The sequence below is a fragment of the Sycon ciliatum genome, chromosome 5 (genome assembly GCF_964019385.1).
Source record: "Sycon ciliatum chromosome 5, ocSycCili1.1, whole genome shotgun sequence".
Lineage (NCBI taxonomy): Eukaryota > Metazoa > Porifera > Calcarea > Leucosolenida > Sycettidae > Sycon > Sycon ciliatum.
The window spans coordinates 27240648-27262817 of NC_088647.1; the positions used below are offsets into that span (position 1 = coordinate 27240648).

Below are 22170 nucleotides of genomic sequence, written 5' to 3' on the forward strand. Positions count from 1 at the left end.
GCGTCAGCAGTAGCCTAGGTAACGGGTACTACCTGGGCCAGCATGGCATGCTATCAGTACCGGGATTAACTGCAGCCGGCTTTGGCTTGCCGGAATTCACAGCAGCACACCCAACCGGAGTTGGCGGAGCAACACCAGCAGCAGCAGCAGCACCTGCGGTGCACAACGCTGCCGCAAGCATTGGAGTCGCCGCAGCGAGCAGCGACTCGCACGTACCTCCTCCGCTCGTCGTGGGTAACGGCGGAGGCATGGAAGACTTGCTAGCCGCGGTGGTGTCATGTCCGGTGAGTCAGGATAGTACCGCCGTCACTGCCACCACCGCCGGAAGCAGTGCGGTGCAGTCGAGTACGAGCAGTGCCAACACTCAGCAACCTCCTGCCTGGAATCCGTCCCTCGGTTGAGTTAATCCGTCCCTCGGTTGAGTAACTTGTGTCCTGTAGTTGGAGGAAAGCAGTAGAGGAACAAAACAGGAAAAGCATCTACAGATGAAAGGACAAGAGTTCACCACAGCAGCACTGGGTAAGTGACTCTGTGAGCCACGCACAGGCAAAGAATGACGCAGATGCTGCCCAGCACAACACTAAACTCAGCTCATGACATAGGCGAGCAAACGACATCAACCATGATCGCCAACAGCCTACAGAGCTCCAGCCATCCGGATCCGTCAATGATCAACATCCAACTGGTATCTCTTTTCAACTCAAGTCAATGCTGAAAAGAGAAGGGAACGATGGATAAAACAATGCACAACACATAACTGTACTTACTTTATTCAAATTATAAAAATTGCTAGAGATATGAACGTGTTCTCCGATACCAACTTCAATGCTCGCTAGTATGAATGCATATCCTATAAAGCAGCACCTATGTTTAAAAATCTAGTTCGACTCCCTATTTATCAAATATTGTACAAACCATGTGAAACACCCACACACACACACACACGCACACGTACGTGAAAATCCAGCAGAAATATCAACTGCCATGTGACATATTGTACGTACTTGTATCGGTACATCTGCTACTAGTTCCAAGAAAATACTATTCTAAAACGGTCATCATTTCGACGTCATAAATACGTGTCAGCTCAAGTTGATCGTGTCTCTAAATGTTGATATATAATCGGAATCCTATGAAGGTTAATACTGTACCGGCTTCGATTGTCATCAATGCGTCCGTGTAACAGGACATGTGGCAGAAAGCAATTTAGCAATGTAAGTACATATGCCTGGATAGTGGATAGTACACACAGTATACAGTAGAACAGTGCATGCATGGCTCGCCATAGGCTACTGGAAGCAGCACTGAACCCCTAACAGTGCATGCATGGCTCGCCATAGGCTACTGGAAGCAGCACTGAACCCCTAACAGTGCATGCGTGGCTCACCATAGCTTCCAGGAACCAGCACTGAGCCCCCTAACCCCGGCGACGACGTTTCGGCGGCAGCGGAAGAGCCCGCTCATCGTCATCGTCACCGCCCTCGCTCAGGCGACTCAGCACTGACACCGCTTCTGCTGTCGTGCTCTGCGTGGTACTGCCTTCCGGGCCTGGATCAATGGGTCGTGGGCAGTTGTCCGTTGCGGCGAGGGGCTTACTGCTGGGCCAGGACGCTTGGCGTTTCAAACAAGCTGTCGAGATTACGAGTTCTTCGGCATCCTTAACCGGGCTTCTCTCCCCGTTGTCGTGCAGCAGGTCCTTGAAGAAATTCTCCGCATCGCGCATTGTGCTGCCGTGAGAGGATTTAGGGCCGGCGGGGTGTACGCACGCTTGCACTCGCCTTGGCGAGAGAAACGTCACAAGGTCTCTCGCTTCGTCATAGGACGCGTGCATGGAGTGCACAGCGTGAATGCCGTGCGCGTGCTCTACAACGCCGGACTCGGGAATGCAGTTACCGCGCACAAAGCTCATGACGGACATCTTGACGTGCATGATGCTCGGTTTGCCAGCACCGCAGCTCGGTACATGGCCGCAGGGAAGGTGAGAGCGGTACGATGTCGTGATGCTTGAGTCCCATCGGCACGAGTGCAAACGAGTCACACTGGCATCGCTGGTCAGGCACTGCGCTACTTCCGACAGGGACTTGGTGTAGTAGCCCAGCACACGGTCGCTGACGTGTATCGGCATGCCAAAACGCTCGTGCAGCGCCACCCATACGTGCTCGTAGCCAAACGTCGGAGCGCGCACCACCACGTAATGACTCTCGCCCTGCGCAAGCCATCGCTCCACTGCCGACAGCACCACGGCCCTGGTCAGCGAGCGGCACGGTAGCCGAGGTACAGCCGGGTGACAGAACGTAGTGTCTAGGTACACCGCGGCAAAGTCCTTGGCAGAGCCGGAGCAGGTCTGCAGTGCAGACAGCCGTGCTGAATCGCCCACAGCCAGTCGAAAATCACCTGTGTACAGCACATTGCCATGCGTGCCCTCAAACAAGAACATTGTTGAGCCAGGGCAATGGCCGGCAGGGATCAGGGTGACTGTGAACTCAATCTCGCCCGGCTTGCCATTCTCATCGCTGCCATCAGTGTAGATATAGTTCATTGGAATGGGCTCGTCCACGGGCAGGCCGACCAGGTAGCCACGCAGATGTTCAAAGTCAGGATCGGCCTGCAGCAGGTCCCGCGTGGTCCTGGAGCAATACAGGCCCTGAGCACCACCGCCAGAACGCAGTGTGCTGCTCAGCTCCGTCGACGACAAGTTGGTCATGTGATCTTTGTGGCAATGGCTGAGGAAAAACGCTCTGCCTCGCCTGCAGTTCGTCGAACAAAACTGGTCGATGATAACACCGCCATACTCGCGAACCACACCATCGAAGGAACTCATTTTTTTACAAGCTCCCCGTCCAGGAGGACGTTCAGCTTCAAACGCAATCCATGGTCGATGCACAGGACATTCTGCTATGACACGTAGTCTACTAGCCGACCTACTGGTTTATATCAACCTCCATCATCATGATCATTGTCCATGTCCATTGAAAGAAGCTCCGCAAGCAGATCAAATTTTGACTTGTCCTGACTTGTTGAAGTGTTGTTGGCCATTTGAAAACTCATAATGTTCCCGGCAAAATTTTACGAAAAACAGTTTGCTCGCTTCGCCAACAAAATAAGGGCATGCATGCATGCTATCACTCAAGCAGATCGGGCGCGCGCCTCTGCGAATGGCATGCACTACGCGCAGTACGCGTATCGACCTACCCCCTCCCCTAGGCCCTGACTGTGCAGTGTGTGGCCGTGGAGTGGACGTCTATCACTGAAGTAAAATACTAATAACAGTAACCCCTGGTAACTGCTGTTTTTAGAGTCCTCAGACTCAGTTCCTTGTTGGAGCCACACCAAATGGGTACAGGCCCACAACACACACGCACACAGAGCCAACACTTCTCCACTTCAAAACCCGCATGATAGGGAGGAAGTACATGCTGGTACAATGCCACTCGTACTCCATACAAAGTGATGCAGTGAGGTGCAGTCTTACATGTGACTTAAAATTAATCTTCAATAAAGCAATGACGACGACAACAACAACGACAAGCATGCTGAGCTAGGCATGGCCACACCAAACACTGAAGCAGAACAATTTTTTAAAAAAGAGGGCAAAGATCAGAGGTCAAGTTTGAAGAGAAAAGAACTCCTGGTTGAATAGAGCAAGAGTCTATAGTTCCATACGCCGGTACAATACGTTAAAAAACAGTCATCACGACATTACTCTTATCATGGTGAGCTGCATCACCAGCACAATCAAGCCAACACATCACAGTGTGATTGACATGATTTAATGAAGCTAAAAAAAAGAAGAGAAAACAGTGAAGCTTTTATTCCGGATTTAAAAATATCAAAAAATGCAGTGACAAAAAAGAGGAAGCAAAAAGCACAAGGCATGTGCATGTATCTGCAAATTCTGCACGTACACAGCACGAGCAGAGAGCAGTATCATGGTGTGGCTAACTAGCCGCTACCTACTGCAAGTAACTTCAACGGGAATCATACGGTGAACACAGCCAGTAGTGACCTTGAAGTTACCAGATTACATTCAGCAGGCAGGGCTCTGGGGTACTCGAAGTACGTGCGTGCTTCAACTAAACGCAGCGGCTGCATTGGGTGACGAACATAACGAAGAAGAACAGTTCAACTACTGCAGGGTTATGCTTTGTTTGGCAGTGCTACGCCGACTGGTGCTCGATTCTGATCAGCATGACGGTAACGTTGTCACTGCAGCCTCGCTTGACTGCCTCCACGCACAGCCGATCACACACAGCTTCGCAGCGTGCCCGCATTGGGTCGGGCTTTTCACCGGCTGTGCACACGCAATAACAACAACAGCAGCACCGCCACCACCATCACCACCACCACCACCAACAACAAAAACAACAGCGGCGGCGGCGACGACGACGACGACAACAACAACAACAACAACAACAACAACAACAACAACAACAACAACATAGCCATAAGATAATTTAGATTTGAATGAGAAACACGGCATTGATGTTTGACTCATTACTGATGATCAGCCGGCAAACTGAGCAACCGGCGACCTGAATTTTCATCATGCAAACCCATCAGAGGAAGCCACCAAATTACACGTTTTTTTACACGTCACTCAGAGGACAGCTGCTGACTCCGAGTCACCATACAACAATGGACACCACATTGGCCGATCTCGCCACTTGATGCAACCTGATCAAAGTAAATCATCAGCGAATGTACGTCACCACATCTGAGTATTGCAAGCTCAGGCCACAGCTGCATGCGAGAACGAATACCACCGATTTCTCGTTAGAGAATGGCGAGCAACCACAGTTTGAAGACGGTGAAAAGTTTTATGTTGAGAATGGCGAACATGTGTTGATTTACAGTAACAAAAAAGTTCTAGTGATGTAACGAATGGTGTTTTCTTCGAACGAATATTCTTTGACGAACAAACGGATATTCTATATTCGTGTGATGTGCGTCGATCACTTCACTCCATCAGACCCAACATTCATGTTGCATACAGATCACATTCCCACTGGTTACAGAGCAGATTTTACCCAAGAACAAGCTTCACAGTTCTCGGAAAATAATTTCGATACTGTCATCCTCAATACTGTTCAGGAGATCAAGGTTGGAGCTAAATAACACAACCAAAAAGTGCCAATATTTCGAATTTTCGAATACCGAATAATGCTGCCTGCATTCGAATATTCTTTCTGGTGTTGGTATTCTAGAATATTCGAATAATTCGAATATTCCTTACATCACTACAAAAAAGTCTCGTTCTACGCAAACACAAATCAGCAGTGCACCGGGCTAACATAGTTAGCACTCACCGGCAGGAGGCTTGAGATCCAGAGATTCATCCTGTGTGCAACGAGAATAGCCAAGAAAAGAAAACAAGTCTCTCTCTCTCCATCTCTATTTCTACTGAGAAAACACTACCCCATGGATCACAAGCATCCTCACAAAGCTTCTGGGGCACTAGAAGAAGGGAGGTGAGTAGATCAGACTCCCCATCAAAAACAATAAACACCGAGAATGCTATCATTTGCCTGTAATTGCCCTGCTGAAAAGGAGGCATGGAAGGTCTTTGCCTCTTTGGGAACTAAATGTGTCTTGTGGAGGCAGTGAAGAGAGTCACTAAGCATGCACCTACACCTACACGCCGCATTTCTTTACCCGCCTTCAGCAAGCCATAGCCGCAACTGTGGATGACTCCTCAGTTGACGCACCTTCTCCAACAACGCATCCGCTTGCACCGAAAAGAAAGGTCGGTTGCACATCCATCAGATCAGCAGATGCTGCAGAGGTACCGCGTAGTGCGGCAAGAAGACATCCTTCTCAACACGCAGTACTTCATCAAAGAAAGAAATGGGGAAAAGGTGCAATCGTGAGCAGACCTAAAAAGATGTCGAACCACACCGTCCAAGCATGCTTTGCCTTGGGTCCTGACGGACGTGTTATGTCCTGGTACCCGCGGGACGACAAGCCAATCATCGAGGTGCCACACTATCCAGCAAAGGTGCACGTTCTCGGGGCCATTTCACTTTTCGGAACCGTTGGGCATTTGTCCTTTGCTCCGACATGGAATGCAGCAACGTTCGCCCAAGGAATGGCAGCCGACATTGTACCGAGTGGCATCGGATTCTTCGCAAAGGACTGGTCCTTGCAGCTCGACAATGCTACCTCCCACACGTCAGCTCAAGCACAGCAGGATCTTCTCGATAGCGGAGTACCCAACATCCTGTTTCAACCTCCCTGCTTGCCGGACATGAATCCAATCGAGAATGTGTGGGCTCTTCTCAAGAAGAGAATAATTCCACATCGCTGCGAGAATGCTGACCAACTGGTGCAGGCACTGCACCTGGAGTGGGACTCGTTGGCTCCTGACACGGTTTCCCCATACGTGGAGTTAATGCCACGTCGTGTTGACGCCCTAATTGAAGCAGACGGTGGCCGCACAAAATATTGAAGCCCTGCTGCTCTGTGTGTGAAATAAACTGCTTCGAAACGATCTCCGTCTTCTTTACTTGTGCTGAACTGAAATGAATGTTACACTTGTCTTTGTTTGGCGTGGTTTTTACACTTTGGTATAAGGGGCTTCAAACGAGGCACAAGGGTAGGGGGAGAACCTACCCAGACCTCGCACCTGGTGCGACGTTTTTTTATCCAGAGGCTACTGCCTCCGCATTTGTATGCGAGGGCATAGCCCGCAAGGGAAAATATTCCCAAGTCACGATAGAGCTACCCGTAGAATTGAAGGACATACTTTGAAGTAGTGAAATCAGCGCTACGGGTTTCACCCTCAGTCCGCCAGGCGGTTATTTCAGAGAGAGTGCACAAACTCTCGACTAACTTCTTCCCGACAAAGCTGTCGACACCAGCTGAAGGAGGGAAGAAGGTCGGTGTGGATATCTACGTGAAAGCAACGACAACTCTAACAATGGAGGACTTCAAACTGAATAAGCCCCAACGCTACGTCGTATTCGTATCGGCAGCGTCATGGTGGCGGGACTCGAAAAAGTACAAGTGCACTCTGGGCGCGTGCCCGGTCGAGAAGGTCGAGAAGATGGGGGCAACCCTAAGAGAATGGAAGGAGGGTGATGGTGAGTCATTCATCATTTCTGACGTAGAGCTGTCCAAGCTAGCGGATGGATTTGCGGAAAAGTGGAACTCATCGACTGGAGCTGCTGAAGAGGACGAAGATGAAACGGCAAGAGAGCTGTTTGACGATTTGTAATGTTAAACTTTACGCATGTACCATGCACCCACACCCACACCCACACCCACACCCACACCCACACCCACACACACACACACACACACACACACACACACACACACACACACACACACACACACTAACACACACACACACACACACACACACACACACACACACACACACACACACAGCTCTGCCATGCGGTTGATGTTGATGCGATGTTATTACAAACTGTACAAGTTGCACACTGGTTGCACACTGGTTGCACACTGGTTGCACACTGGTTGCACACTGGCAATTGTACAACTTTGAGGGCGTCAAGGGCCGCATCAGATGCTTTCGTACGCGTTGCGCAACAACAAAGACGACTCAGGAGGCCTCTGCAACACGTTACTGTCAATCATTCCGAATGCTTACGGGGACCATTCGACTTGCTCAGAGAAGTGGTGTGGCTACATCAAGGATCCTGCCACCTACAAACACTCCAGTCTCCCATATGGCAAGGATTTGATATGCCTGGAGATCAAGAAACTCCTCATTGGTGTGTTTGATGGTCTTGCAGCACACGCTGAACGCCTCTCTCCGCTTGGCAGTAGTCAGAGCAATGAGTAATTGAAAAACATTATCGCCAGCAAAGCTCCGAAGTCGCGATGCTATGGTGGGAGCGAATCACATGACTTCCGGACCGCAGCTGCAGTGCTCCAGAAGAACGAGGGGCCAGGGTATGTGGATGTTGTGGTGTCTCAGGCTGGACTCTCCTCTCCCAGCCGTCATGCTGCCACCATTGCCGCTGAACACGCAAGGAAGGAGACGGCAAGAAAACGTGTGGCATCCAGCAAGGCTGCAAAGCTGCAGCGCCGTAAGCTGGCTTGGTCCCACCGTCATTTTCCAACTTTCTTTGCAACCCTACCCGAGTTGGTTTGAGCTCCTGAAAGTTTCAATCCAATTCAGGAAGAGATTATAAAGATATAGGATCTGCGACGGCAGAACTTTCCATCACGTGACCAACCCGTACACATAATTATTAGCTTCCTGTGTATGATAGATACAGGGCTGTATGCAGCCCTGCTTTGGGTTCAAATCTCTTGTGGTCACTTTGCACTGTTTGCCAGCGTAACCTTTTGAACCAAGTCACGTGATGTGGAGTTCTGCCGTTGCAGCACTGGATAGAGCGTGTGCAGCCAGTTGCACACTCTTGGGGTTATGTACTCTTGCTCTTATTCAATTACTAGTTTCTCGTTCGTGCAGCTGGCCCATACACACATGCTTATACTCATGGCTAGGATACAAAAGCCTTACAGTTTTACCTTCCGCACGCATTGCTTATGGATTGCACTCAGTTTCCTTTGTGGCGGCAGATCGGTGGAATGCTCTTCCCTTGTACTGTCGTCAGGCATAATCTCCCGCCATTTTCGCTCATCAGACTAAACTTCATCTTATGTTCCCTGTTATAAGACATCGCCTGTTGGGATGCCCCTAGTAAAAACACAAGTTCTACTATTACTACTAGTACTCCATACATCTGCACAACACACTCTCCAAGCGGTCTCTGGGCTACACCAACCACTGAAGAAGAATAAGGTCATCCGAATGTGATGGGTGTTGCCCGAAAATTTGGATGACCTTATTCTTTTTCAGTGATTGGTGTAGCGCAGAGACCGCTTGGAGAGGAGTGTGATGATGTATGGCTATTACTGTCGCGAATGCGATCGGATTTATTCGTAGTAGTCACGAGCACAATGCATGTATATAACCAAGAATTCACAGCTACGTATACATGTATCCTTGTTCAGTGCATGATTTGTACGTTCAATCACTCGCATCCCTTTGTGACACCCCTTTTTCACTTTGCATTTCGTTGCATTTCTAAGGTTCAATTCTGGGCACCCTTTTCTCACCTTGCAATTGATATTCGTTGCATTTCTAATGTTTCCGTTCCGGGCACCCTTTGATTCAGTTTGAACCCATGCACCTTGGCTTGCACACGCACCGACATCCAACACGGACTGTGTGTACGACTATCGGCATCTTTGATGGCCTTCACTATCCATTTTCATGCTCACAGTTGGACTCGTTGCACCGTGCGTATCTTTATGTGTCACCTTTTCAGCTACATGCACGTGGAGCTGTTTTAGTTCCACAACTTGGTGCTCTTCTTGCTTCTCTTTGATTCTTCGCTACTCCTTGGGAGCTAATTTCGATGCGTTTGTATATTTATCGCTTGTATATTTCTGCTGACGCTGTACGCAAGACACTTTCACGGCACACTACTGCTACAGGCATACACTCCGACTCACCTATATTACCGCTCTCCCCTTGTAAATATTCTTCAGTCTTGATTCACAAGAAAATTGGGCACTAAGGAAATATGGTCTGCTTCGAGTGGTTTATGTAAAAGGTATGTCCATGGTTCGCGACAATTACTACTCCTACTACACCTATAGCCTTCCTTTGTACGATCAGAACTCATTATAAAGAGAAGTTACATAGCAGACTCAGCGGAGGACCTTCATGCCGCTAGGCAATCATCAGACCACTGAGTTGAGGCACGAACTCGGAGTTATGACCAAACTGCATGTCCTCCGCCGAGCCTGCTATGTTCTTAGCTCTGTCTACTATGACATTGAGCACGCTCTGCAGCTCGGGGATCAACGGATTTATAACGAAAAGTTAGAAAGCTACTACTCCCGTCCAGCTGGAGTATTGTGAGGGTGTATGGTTATTAACTTTTTTACTGGAGAAATACTCCTAATACACTTATAACAGTGTTGCCACATCATTCTAGCCAAATATCAGTAGCATGAAAAAATAAAATGCATCATCCGGGGGCTTTAGCCCCCGCCCCCCCCCCCCCCCCCCCTATATAGCGACCACATGCGGCACAGATAAGAAAAAAACATTTCACGGTTTTTGCGTGACACTCAGACTGAGTTTGCCGATTTTTCCCCGAGACGGATGATTTCGCTTAGCGCCTCAGGAGAGAGCTATGGAAATACTCGTGATGCGCAATAAAAGTCAAAAATCTGGACCATGGCTCCTAAACCATGCATAAGGTCAAACTTGAACACTTTCATGGCTGTTGTCGGCAGGAGAAGGTCAATTGTCGGCAGGTCGTGACATGCCTCAAAAATCGGCAGGCTACTGACATGTCGGCAGGTGTGGCAACACAGCTTATAACCTTCCTTGATGTGATCAGAGCTCGTTAAAAACCGAACTTAGAAAGCTGATACTGTGCTACTCACGTCCAGCAAAGCGTTGGCACGTTCCACAGCTTCCTTGCAGCCGAACGCCTTGAACAGACCATCGCACGCCATCAGTACAAACCTGTCGTCGGCGACGAGCTGCATGCGGCGCACGTCCGGGGTGTTGCTGACACCGAGTCCCTTGAAGCGGCCGTCGCCGATCGATCTCGACACTTCTAGCACGCCGAGAATGCGCCCATCCCTGTCGCACGATCACATATACGAGAAAAGATTAAGATTCCTCAGCACCGTTAGCAGCACAGTCACAACTCTGAGAAACGTCAACGCAGAAACACGTACAGGGACCATATTTCCTTGATCATAAGTCACACTCGGTTTAAAGTTGCACCCCACTTCCAGGCTTGAACCATATTGTTCCAATATACTCACACAAGTAGGATGTCACATTCGATTGCAAGTCTTTTTTGCCCTTGAAGATAGGTGTAAAGGGGTGAGACTTATATTTGGGGAAATACCCGGTACGGTACTGATTGGCAGGAATGGTTTGACGAGAACACAGCAAAGGGAAGTACACGTACTGGCAAACACAGAGGAAGTGTACTAGTACCTTATAAGCTCAAGAGTAACCAATGCCCCCGTGGTGGACACGGCGCAGTACACAAAACGTACACAAAGGAAAGTAAGGGCAAATTTGTGTGATGATTGGTTGCAGGTGCAATGAGTGTGTGACACATCCGTCTTACCTGATCGCACCGCCAGCTTTCTGAATACGCTGCCGTTCATCATACTGGAGTGCAGAAACAAGAAATGAACATAGAACAATGCCGAGTAGTCTCATCCACTGCAACGAGAACTCGAAAATTTCTTCTATATCATAAAACTGTACATACGGAATCCCAACCCTCTTGAATGTTAATTTAGCCAGCTTGGGTCCAGGATTGCTTCCCTGCCACAGTTGCTCAAGAGCCCTCAGCCAATCGGAGTCTGATGGACAGTATTTGTATTCTTTCAGGACTCGTGCATACAAGTACTATAGTGTAGCCTGGCAGACTGGCTTCAGAAACTAAGTCAGCATAGGAAGGAGCTGGTCAGCCAAACCTGGCACAGAATCACCAGAAGCATACCTGCGACGGAGAGTGGTCTTTGCTGAGAGGCAGCACCTTGACTCCGCCGGGACAGCTACTGTCCGCGCGGCACAGCAACGCCTGGAAACGAGCAGAAAAGCACGGAAATGCGCATGCAAGCACAGATTGAGTCCGGAGATCACACAACCCCAGGACGCAGTGGATGCTAGGTATCAGGTACTACTAAGAGTACATAAGCTACCGAGAGTGTGCATCTCTGGAGTGGATACCCTTTCTATGGGGTCCGCTGACGGCGATTACTCACATCAGGTGGTGTAGTGTTCACGTGGTACATTTCTAGCCCGGTTTAGCAAGCAACGGAGTAATAAAAATAGCACTCCCTGACAGAAACCCACTCAGCTTGTGCAACTCCCCAGCACGATCATGGCAGAAAATCGGATTGCGCCCAAGCTGGCCTTCGTTGTACGCAGTACGAATCGTACTTGGAACACGTGATGTGAGTTATTTTGCCGTCAGAGACCCCATATGCTGAGTTGCACACTCTTGGGAGCTTACTCTTGGTACTGCATGTAGAGAATCGCAAAGGTATGTCACCATGACTTGTATTACAACAGAATCCAAACTCAACCTATATACTAGAGCTAAAATATGACGGAAAGGACAAATCCGCTTTCCCAAATTGATACCGAGTTGAATAGTCCGGCTTGTGTGCTCTAGAAAACATTACGTAACCAGCCGCCACGCTAGCACAACGAAGCTGGGACTGGGACCACAATGTGGCCAAGTGCACACAGCCGTAAAAATGGAGAATTAGAAAAAAAAGCATTAAAAAATCTGGAGGTTGCGGGATTTGAACCCGCGGCCTCTCACATGCGAAGCGAGCGCTCTACCACTGAGCTAAACCCCCAACAGATGACAATGCTCTGCCAAACAGAGGCCATCACTCATGGGTTGCCTATGCTGGGGGGGGGGGGGGGGTCACATATGATTACCGACTCCTCAAAACACAAAGGAGGCGAGAATAGATTTCTCATTGCCCAAAACTTGTTTGCGAGCGCTCTACCATTGTGCCCAGCCAGGTGTCAATCAGGCCCAGAGTGCCTAGGCATCTCCTAGAAATGCATTTTCGGACCAAGCCAAAACCAACCGACTGTAACCCAATCCCAATGGCCATTTTCCTTGCACGTAGCAGCAGAACAGTGCACCGACGTCAGCCATGTTGTTTCCTTTCAAGCTGAACATACCACCCCCAACCTTCAATTTCCAATAAGGTGCACTGCGTTTACGTGCAAACTTATGCCTTTGGTGTGACGGTTGGCCATATTCAGAGTACATGCAACATGAACCCAAGCAAATGGAAGACAGCTTTCTGATTTGCTTCCATCTGCAGCCTGTTGTTTGCCTCACTGATGCACGTGGACAAGGGATCATTGAACTTCATTGCTGCCCAAACGTTCCCCAAAACAGAATCATGTAGGAAGCTGGGAGAGCAACACACTACGCTGTGAAAAAAGGGAACTGGGAATTTTTTTACTAAAAAATCTGGAGGTTGCGGGATTTGAACCCGCGGCCTCTCACATGCGAAGCGAGCGCTCTACCACTGAGCTAAACCCCCAACAGATGACAATGCTCTGCCAAACAGAGACCATCACTCATGGGTTGCCTATGCTTTGGGGGGGGGGGGGGGTCACATATGATTACCGACTCCTCAAACTTCAAAGGAGGCGAGAATAGATTTCTCATTGCCCAAAACTTGTTTGCGAGCGCTCTACCATTGTGCCCAGCCAGGTGTCAATCAGGCCCAAAGTGCCTAGGCATCTCCTAGAAATGCATTTTCGGACCGAGCCAAAACCTACAGACTGTAACCCAATCCCAATGGCCACTTTCCTCGCACGTAGCAGCAGAACAGTGCACCGACGTCAGCCATGTTGTTTCCTTTCAAGCTGAACATACAACCCCCCCCCCCCCTTCAATTTCCAATAAGAAGGTGTACTGCGTTGACATGCAAACGTATGCCTTTGGTGTGATGGTTGGCCATATTCAGAGTACATGCAACATGAACCCAAGCAAATGGAAGACAGCATTCTGATTTGCTTCCATCTGCAGCCTGTTGTTTGCCTCACTGATGGACGTGGACAAGGGATCATTGAACTTCATTGCTGCCCAAACGTTCCCCAAAACAGAATCATGTAGGAAGCTGGGAGAGCAACACACTACGCTGTGAAAAAAGGGAACTGGGAATTTTTTTACTAAAAAATCTGGAGGTTGCGGGATTTGAACCCGCGGCCTCTCACATGCGAAGCGAGCGCTCTACTACTGAGCTAAACCCCCAACAGATGACAATGCTCTGCCAAAAAGAGGCCATCACTCATGGGTTGCATACGCGTGGGGGGGGGGGGGGGAGGAGTTCACATTATGAACACCAACTCCGCAAAGGAGGCGAGAATAGATTTCCCGTTGCACAAGACTTGTTTGCAAGCGCTCTACAATTTTGCCCAGCCAGCTGTCAATCAGGCCCGGAGTGCCTTGGCATCTCTTAGAGATGCATTTTCGGACCGAGCCAAAACCTACAGACTGTAACCCAATCCCAATGGCCACTTTCCTCGCACGTAGCAGCAGAACAGTGCACCGACGTCAGCCATGTTGTTTCCTTTCAAGCTGAACATACAACCCCCCCCTTCAATTTCCAATAAGAAGGTGTACTGCGTTGACATGCAAACTTATGCCTTTGGTGTGATGGTTGGCCATATTCAGAGTACGAGTAACAAGAACCCAAGCAAATGGAAGACAGCGTTCTGATTTGCTCCCAGCTGCAGCCTGTTGTTCGCCTCACTGATGCACGTGGACAAGGGATCATTGAACTTCATTGCCGCCAAAAGTTCCCCAAAACAGAATCATGTAGGAAGCTAGCTGGGAGAGCAACACACTACGCTGTGAAAAAAGGGAATTGGGAATTTTTTTACTAAAAAATCTGGAGGTTGCGGGATTTGAACCCGCGGCCTCTCACATGCGAAGCGAGCGCTCTACCACTGAGCTAAACCCCCAATAGACAACAATCGCCAGCTGAACAAAGGTTATTAATCTAGATCGGGTTGATGAAAATAGTTCAAAATACAGTCCAACTGTATCAAGAGACCCCCCCCCCCCATTTCTGCAGAGTACTGTAATTTCACAAATTTTCGGCATTTTCGGTGCAGCTGCTTCATACCTAAAATTTCAATACACCGAACAAACACTAACACACATAATCCAATAGGGAACTGCTTCTCTGTACCGAAAATTTCTGCTCGCCTAACCTGGCCTTTCCCCCTCATACCAAAAATATTTAGCACCGAAAATTTCTGAAATTAGAGTACTGTAAAAGCCATTATTCTAACGAGGCGCATATATAACGATTTCCCAAAATTGACTAGTTTACATGTACCAAAGGTAACGATTCTCACCCATTCTCAACGCTCAGCAGGACAGTATATGTATCGATTTCTGTATAACGATTTCTATTTTAACGTCAGATTTCTCCTCGTTATTTCGTTAGAATTAGCTCTTCGTTATATATAATATGGCTTTTACAGTATGCGACTCCTAATGGGGTATTCACACGACAGGCACTTGCACGTTTTACAGGGAGTGATATACGAGAAAAGTGACTGTGTGGATTCACACAGCTGCACTCGACGACAGGCACGTTTGCATTTTTGAATGCTTCACCGACCAGTAGCCATGGGTATTTCAAATTTTCAAAACACACATACGATAATTATCATGCTCTAAAGAGCCGCGTAAAAAATCAAGTCTTGTTTCGCGCTTTTTGGTGTAAATGTACTCGTGCACGCCACGATTATCGTGAAAGTGGGCCCCCAGATCGCTCTCACTTTTCAGCTACTTTCAGGCACTTTTCTCGTTCACAGGTAAAATACCATAGCAACTTTCCGGTGCACGTGGATTTTCCTGTCGTGTGAATACCCCATAACTCCTAAGTAACCTAAAAAAATTATAGTGCTTTCCCGACATGTAAGATGAAAGGTACGGCTGGTTGTTTGGAGGCGTGTTCCATGAACACTCCATGATGCAATTCTGTCAGCACAGCACTTGTCACATACGGGAATTACACAGTCATGTGGTGCTCTTCTATTGATGGAACCCAGGAAACCAGAGGTTGCCCAAAACAAAAGATGAAAGGTGGGGTTCAGCAGGAAAGGACGGTCCCTGATAGTAGCCAAGGACAGGAATTGTGGATCCGTTAAGCAAAAAGAACTTTTGAAGAGAAAAAAGGGATGCAAGTTTAGGTGTGCCTGTTGTTGGCCTGCGGCTAAAGTGCTGCTCTACCTGACAGGAAAAGAATCAATACGGTACTCTCAAAAAAATCTGGAGGTTGTGGGATTTGAACCCGCGGCCTCTCACATGCGAAGCGAGCGCTCTACCACTGAGCTAAACCCCCAACAGACAACAATTCATAGCTAACCAAAGACCATCAATGCTAGATAGAAGCCGAGGTCTGTTTCTATAAAAAAAAAGGCCACTTTGTTTTGGACCAATGCTTAAAAAGCAGGATTCACACAAGAATTTTTGCGATGCGACAGCAGCGGAACCGGGAAATCCCAAAATTGCACCCACACAACCGTCTCAACTGGCTGATCGCAGAAGTTGAGCTTGGCTCAACTTTCGCGACGTACGAATTTGACCTTCTTTGCAACAAAGGCTGCACGCTAGGTCAAAGAGTTGCTTGCAGATGTGCAAAAGTTTTACCTAGCTACGTGAATGCCAGGTTGTCGTACACATTGAAAAATGCTTGTGTGGATCCTGCTTGAGTGTTTCCAGACACTGTCATCCGGTCACTTCGGATATAAAGTGGGCGCGCACGAAGAGCTGAGCTTTTGAAACTCGCTTCGTTCGTAGCAAGCTCTCCCTGAAATCTTGGCCACATACTACACATACGCCTTTTCTCTTCAAAATTATCAAGAAGATAGGCCCAGGGCGTGAGAGCAAAACACAATGAAGCCAAGGGACTCACGAGCACTCCCGAAAAAGTCCTGGGAAAAAATGGCCAAAAAATCTGGAGGTTGCGGGATTTGAACCCGCGGCCTCTCACATGCGAAGCGAGCGCTCTACCACTGAGCTAAACCCCCAGTAGACAACACCTTGGGTTCTGAGAGACATACACGAACATGATAGTCCTAGATCTGTGAACCTTGGGATGGTGAACTGGTTCAGGGTGCAAACTTGAATCATGCGGTCATATTTCTTTGAGCAGCACTGTAGTACAATCATCAAGAGCTGGATGACTTGATGTGCAGAGAGTGTACCAGAGAGTTGGATTTCACTGACAAGCACTACATGTATTAGTATTCGTACAGCACTGCCCTAGCACTACACGTACCTTGCTGTCGCCAAGGTTGGCAACGTGCAGCGTGTCGTTCACCAGCAGAGTGGTGACTGCTGTGCAGCCGTCCTTCCATGCTGGAGACCTGAGCCATGAACAACAATGACAACAACAAATAGCGACAACATCAAACAACAAACAATAAACGAAAACGATGACAACGACGACGACAACAACAACAACAACAAAAGTATCTGTTATTGGCGATGATGCCATCGTGAGAATAAAGAATTCAAACAACAACAACAACAACAACTTAACGTGAACAAACACACACACACACACACAACACACACACACAAACCAAATGTGACATAAGCACAGACAGAAGAGAAAATAAATGTGCAGGAGGAAATCCTGAGAGGCAGTGTCACCACCAACAGACTACTCGTGAGCTACAGTCAATAAGACAGTAGAACAGAACAGGTACCAGTACTGTTACAAAAGTAACACAAACAGCAGGTACTGTAGAGGCAGAACTTTTCGTCGGCCAATAATTCCGTCCAACTCCAAAGAAAGGGAGTTCGTCCGGTTGAAAATTTCGTCCATGGATCATAAGAGTGTATAGAAAAGCTGGACAAATCGACATTAGTCCAGCATTTAATTTCGTCCAAAAGTTCCTTTGACGAAAAAGACGAAATTAAATTCCAGACGAATATTTCTGCGTGTACAGTAACCATTTCAAGCTACCATTCCAGATTACACACACACTCACACTGCAGTAGCCTTTTGAAGAAAAGCTTTGTCGGTCTGGCGAAACGCTTCCACGAGGCTCTTGCGAATGGCTGCATCCGGGTTCTCCGACTCACCTGTATCGCACGGAGCACGACACAAAGACGAATTGCAGTGCATGGTGAGTGTGTACATGTATATTGAGCATTGAGCTGGCTTGAACACCAGAAGTCCTACATTCTACAGTGCTGCTCAATGAAATCCAATCAAGTGAGTGAATGCCACGTCGGACGCTGTGCAGCCCTAGGCCTGCAAACACTGGGATAATGAACCGGTGCAGGGTGCAAACTTGACTCATGCGATCTGATTTCATTGAGCAACGGTCATAACACATACACGGCATCGCAGAAGGAAATCTCAACTCATACGCAATGCCCGGCCATGCTGCCTTAACAATGGCGTCTGCATCGGCTTCACAACAGGCAGATCAGTACCAGGGAAGTGTTCGGTTTCATTCAGCAGCTGCAGCTAGCACAGGTAGATGGTTCTAAGATCGGTGAACCAGAACATACATAGCCCAAATTCACAGAAACACTAAAGAGCAGTAGAAAGGGGGGACACCTGGGTGAAAGAGACCAAATTCAAACAGAAGTGATCGGTACTGATGAGGCAGGTACTTACCTTTCGGAAAGAGGCTTGCTACGTGCGTGTGAAGGTGCTCGGCGCAGTACACCGCCGCCTTGGCACCAGCATGACCGTCAAACACGCCGTAGTAAGACATGCTGGCTCTGCACACACGGAGATAGACACACACACACACACAAACACATACACACGTGCGCACACACGCATGCACGGGCGCATGCACACGCAATATCCATAACACATGAGGCGATGTACGCATAGGTTGAGGTGTAGATGCACCAGCTACACATACACTCTACATCTAGCATAGCAAAGAGGCTAGCCAGTACGCTTGGCCTTAGCTCTAGTTTATGAAACAGGTGAAACCCATGAGACTACACTAGAAAAATGTAGCTTGACTGCTTTAAGAGAATTGAGTCACTAGGTTGGTTGGTGATGACAATAGCGAACGTCCATAACAACAAGGTACACGTGCCCTGCATTGTTGAGGGAATTCAAGACCTCGCTGATCACAGGTCCTCTTTCGGGATAGGGCAGATACATGTACGTGCATGAGGGGGATTGGGGATTGGTGCAAAGGAAACACGCAATGCACTGTCTGTACAGCTCACTAGCTTAGTACTACACATACACGTCATGCGGTACCGCGGCAAGCGACGACAGAAACGAATCATCAACACGAAATGCATCCTGCATCTCGTCTCGCTCACCGCGTCGATGAGCGACGAAGCCTCGCAGCGCGGGACACCCTACACACATACGTACACACAGATAAAGATACAGACAGAAAAGGACAGATAAACAGACACGGCGTCAGACATGCACGCACACAGACACAGACAGATAGACAGACAAACAGACACACACACACACGGAGTCAGTCAGACAGACACGCGCACACACACAGATGCACAGACAGACAGACACACACAGACACACGGATAGACGTGAGACCTAACAATGCCTACAATGTGTGCGTAAGTAATCACTTTCAAAGTACATGTACAAAAGAACCATCACATTCCCAGAGGGATTACTGTATCCAGGCCAAAGAGAGCACAGAAAACAAAACTTCAGAACAAAATTTGTTGATTCTTGAAATCAAATTCAAACCAAGCACAGCATATACATGTGCAATTAAATCTAGAGAGCAAGAAGACATTGCCAGCCAAATTTACCTGCCGACGGTTTTCTTTTGGCCAGCGGTTCTTCATCCCCATCGGCCGAAGACGGTCTCAATGCACCAGGCGGCGTAGTACAGCTGCTGCTCGCTCTCGGTAGGTCACCAAACAAAGCATCTGTTGCGAACCAAGCAAAAATATTTGTATTAAACGGCAGTCTTGTGTCCAAGGCATGATAGCAGATACACATATGTGTGCATGCACGCACACACTCGCACGCACGCACGCACACACACACACACACACACACACACACTCTCTCTCTCTCTCTCCCTCTCTCAGTAAATTACCGCAATGTGGACAGCAGAAACCACACACACACTTCAACGAGAATTCCACTGCGCAGCCTGCATGTAACTAACGCTGACTGAGCGCAAGTTACTGGAAGAGCCAACCAAACTATGCCTTGGTCCTGGGTCATCCTGCTGAAGATAAGATCGCTCGGCGCTCTCCATCCATGTGCTGCAGAGTACTACCCGTACACAGTCCGTGTGTTACGGCACAGGTGACTGGGACGCAGCCAACAGTGACACTGTAATCGCACTCCGCGCTAGAGAACAAACTACTCGTGCAAGTCGTCTCGAGGGTAAATACCGGTGCGCGCCGTTAGCAGAGGCATTCTAGTGACTACAGCGTACAGTGAAACTGTCTAAGGCGACCGCTCAAGGGACCCTCAAAATGTGGTCTCTGTTGCCAGGTGGTCTCCCTGTCCAGGGTCGTTTGACTGGAACAGCATCCCTTGGTCCTGGTTGCAGTGGCCTTTGAGACAGGTGGTCGCCTTGACAGGTTTTACTGTACATTGTGTTACCAGACGACATCACAAGTTACCGGACGACATCACAAGTTACCGGACGACATCACAAGTTACCGGACGACATCACAAGTTACCGGACGACATCACAAGTTACCGGACGACATCACAAGTTACCGGACGACATCACAAGTTACCGGACGACATCACAAGTTACCGGACGACATCACAAGTTACCGGACGACATCACAAGTTACCGGACGACATCACAAGTGACTATCATCCAAAGTGTTGTGCATGGGCTGTCTATTGCATACAATCAGATTGGACGAGGCCTAAATAATCAGCACAATCATGTACTCACAATGAAGGACTGCGAACCCCCCACGACTGCTATTTTTCGGATCCGACACGTTAATTTTCACCGCATTAAAAGTAGTGGCACCAGTCGCTGTACTGTATCTGCCACCGGGTATCTATATCATGCACTTTTTGTGCTTGCGTGGCTCGCGCGATCGGTATGGCCACCCCAGTGCGGATTCGAATGATCAGTCCGCCGTACTTGCGGTGGCCGAAGCGCATATTGAATAGACATTTTGCATGGTGCTTGTTGTTCGAGTCAGTTGTACAATGATTGTCTTTGCTTTGCTTTTCTCGTTGTTTGTATCATGAAAATAAATATAACTAGTTGTGTCCTGCCACCAGGCACCCTAGGCAGGGTGGTGGCATGGTGGTGGCCTGGTGATGGCCTGGTGGTTGCCTGGTGGTGGCATGGTGATGGCCTGGTGGTGGCATGGTAGTGGCATGGTGGTTGCCTGGTGGTGGCATGGTGGTTGCCTGGTGGTGGCATGGTGGTTGCCTGGTGGTGGCCTGGTGGTGGCATGGTGGTTGCCTGGCACAAGCAAAACTTCCTGCACTGGTTGTTCTCAACACAAGTGTATACTATAATAGCCAGTTGTAATGTGAACGTACGAACTTTACTTTATAACAAAAAATAACACGTGGGACGAATACAAACTTCAGGCTCTTCACCAAAAATATTTTTTGAACGTTTCCACAGGTATACTTTCATGCCTTCTCGCTGTTTATATCCACACAAAGAAACCGAACCTACGTAAACAGAACAAATTGGATTGGATTGGTTTATTTAACGTCGAAGAACAAACAGGCAGTGTTGCCTTATTACATGAGATCGACTACAGGCACACAAATAATTATAAGGAAAAAGGAAAAGATCAAAAGAAAAAAGAAAAATAGAGCAGGGTTTAAGACATGTGAGGAAAGATTACATAATTATTTGATCAGTGAGCAACGCAAATGAAATTCACACTAAGACTGTTAGGTAGGTGGTCAACAACTCATCAGTTAGGTCTATTGGTTGCCTATTATTGCACTACATTTCACGCTTGTTGGGTGTCTTCACACTTGCACTTGTTGGTCATTCCGTCTATGTGTATGGGGTCACGCATTAATTAAATTATTTGTGGAAATTTTTCACAAACATTGCTGGTGAATTTGAAGAGCCTGAAATTCGCCCTCCTCCCAAGTGCTTTAGCATGTCTCCGAGGGAGCTTTTCATTAGTAGTGAATGTAAAATACTGGGAAAAGGATCTAGAAGAGATGATGTGTTTAGGGTGTCCTCACCTGGCTTGCTGGGTGAGGTGGCAGCAGGTGGTGGAAGATCACCGAAGAGATCCATCGCTAAAACTAACTACTTACTTACAGCTTAACCCAACTTCAATGAGTACTGCCTCAAAGCCAGTGCTAGTAGTAGTGGGCCAAAATAGCAAGGTCAATTATGTTGTAAACCATGACTGTCGGGGCAAATCAGCCGTGTGAATAAAAACTCGGATTCGGAATGTGCTATGCCAACATAATCATTCATTTGAAAAGCGAAGGACTAAAGGGACCCTCACTTAATTTTTTGCCGACTACCCGCCAAAAAACACATTTCGACACGCGTGTGTGCTGGTCCTGCTGGACGTACGTCTGCGCGTGCACGACAAGACGTGTGAGCTGGCTGACAAGTGAGAGCCAGGGAGTCGTCAAGTACCG

General features: G+C 48.3%; 2 protein-coding genes and 6 non-coding genes across 8 annotated transcripts; all 8 read right to left on the reverse strand.

Annotated features, from left to right (window-relative positions):
- Window positions 1-754: 754 nt before the first annotated feature.
- LOC135818210 (protein artemis-like) lies at window positions 755-2958 on the reverse strand. The gene has a single exon (XM_065331563.1). The coding sequence runs from the start codon at window positions 2819-2821 to the stop codon at window positions 1418-1420; it is 1404 nt and encodes a 467-aa protein (XP_065187635.1). The 5' UTR covers window positions 2822-2958; the 3' UTR covers window positions 755-1417.
- Window positions 2959-3788: 830 nt separating this feature from the next.
- On the reverse strand, window positions 3789-21964 carry LOC135818211 (integrin-linked kinase-associated serine/threonine phosphatase 2C-like). The gene is made up of 11 exons (XM_065331564.1): window positions 21760-21964; window positions 19362-19481; window positions 18815-18932; window positions 18220-18326; window positions 17582-17675; window positions 16864-16951; window positions 11526-11606; window positions 11145-11188; window positions 10441-10642; window positions 5307-5337; window positions 3789-4291 (listed from the first exon to the last, which is right to left on the reverse strand). The coding sequence occupies exons 1-11, from the start codon at window positions 21812-21814 to the stop codon at window positions 4158-4160; spliced, it is 1074 nt and encodes a 357-aa protein (XP_065187636.1). The 5' UTR covers window positions 21815-21964; the 3' UTR covers window positions 3789-4157.
- Window positions 12322-12393, reverse strand: Trnaa-cgc (transfer RNA alanine (anticodon CGC)). Its single transcript has one exon. It is a non-coding gene; the product is annotated as a tRNA-Ala (tRNA).
- Window positions 13030-13101, reverse strand: Trnaa-cgc (transfer RNA alanine (anticodon CGC)). Its single transcript has one exon. It is a non-coding gene; the product is annotated as a tRNA-Ala (tRNA).
- On the reverse strand, window positions 13746-13817 carry Trnaa-cgc (transfer RNA alanine (anticodon CGC)). The gene has a single exon. It is a non-coding gene; the product is annotated as a tRNA-Ala (tRNA).
- Window positions 14459-14530, reverse strand: Trnaa-cgc (transfer RNA alanine (anticodon CGC)). Its single transcript has one exon. It is a non-coding gene; the product is annotated as a tRNA-Ala (tRNA).
- Trnaa-cgc (transfer RNA alanine (anticodon CGC)) lies at window positions 15853-15924 on the reverse strand. Its single transcript has one exon. It is a non-coding gene; the product is annotated as a tRNA-Ala (tRNA).
- Trnaa-cgc (transfer RNA alanine (anticodon CGC)) lies at window positions 16541-16612 on the reverse strand. Its single transcript has one exon. It is a non-coding gene; the product is annotated as a tRNA-Ala (tRNA).
- Window positions 21965-22170: the final 206 nt, after the last annotated feature.

Coding starts and splice junctions, on each gene's coding strand:
- LOC135818210 (XM_065331563.1), bottom strand. CDS start 2,821: ATGAGTTCCTTCGATGGTGTGGTTCGCGAGTATGGCGGTGTTATCATC.
- LOC135818211 (XM_065331564.1), bottom strand. CDS start 21,814: ATGGATCTCTTCGGTGATCTTCCACCACCTGCTGCCACCTCACCCAGC. Junction 18,327..18,814: donor GCCGCGGTACCGCATGACGT/GTATGTGTAGTA, acceptor CCGTGTGTGCAG/AGCCAGCATGTCTTACTACG. Junction 11,607..16,863: donor CCAACCTTGGCGACAGCAAG/GTACGTGTAGTG, acceptor GCTCGTTTCCAG/GCGTTGCTGTGCCGCGCGGA.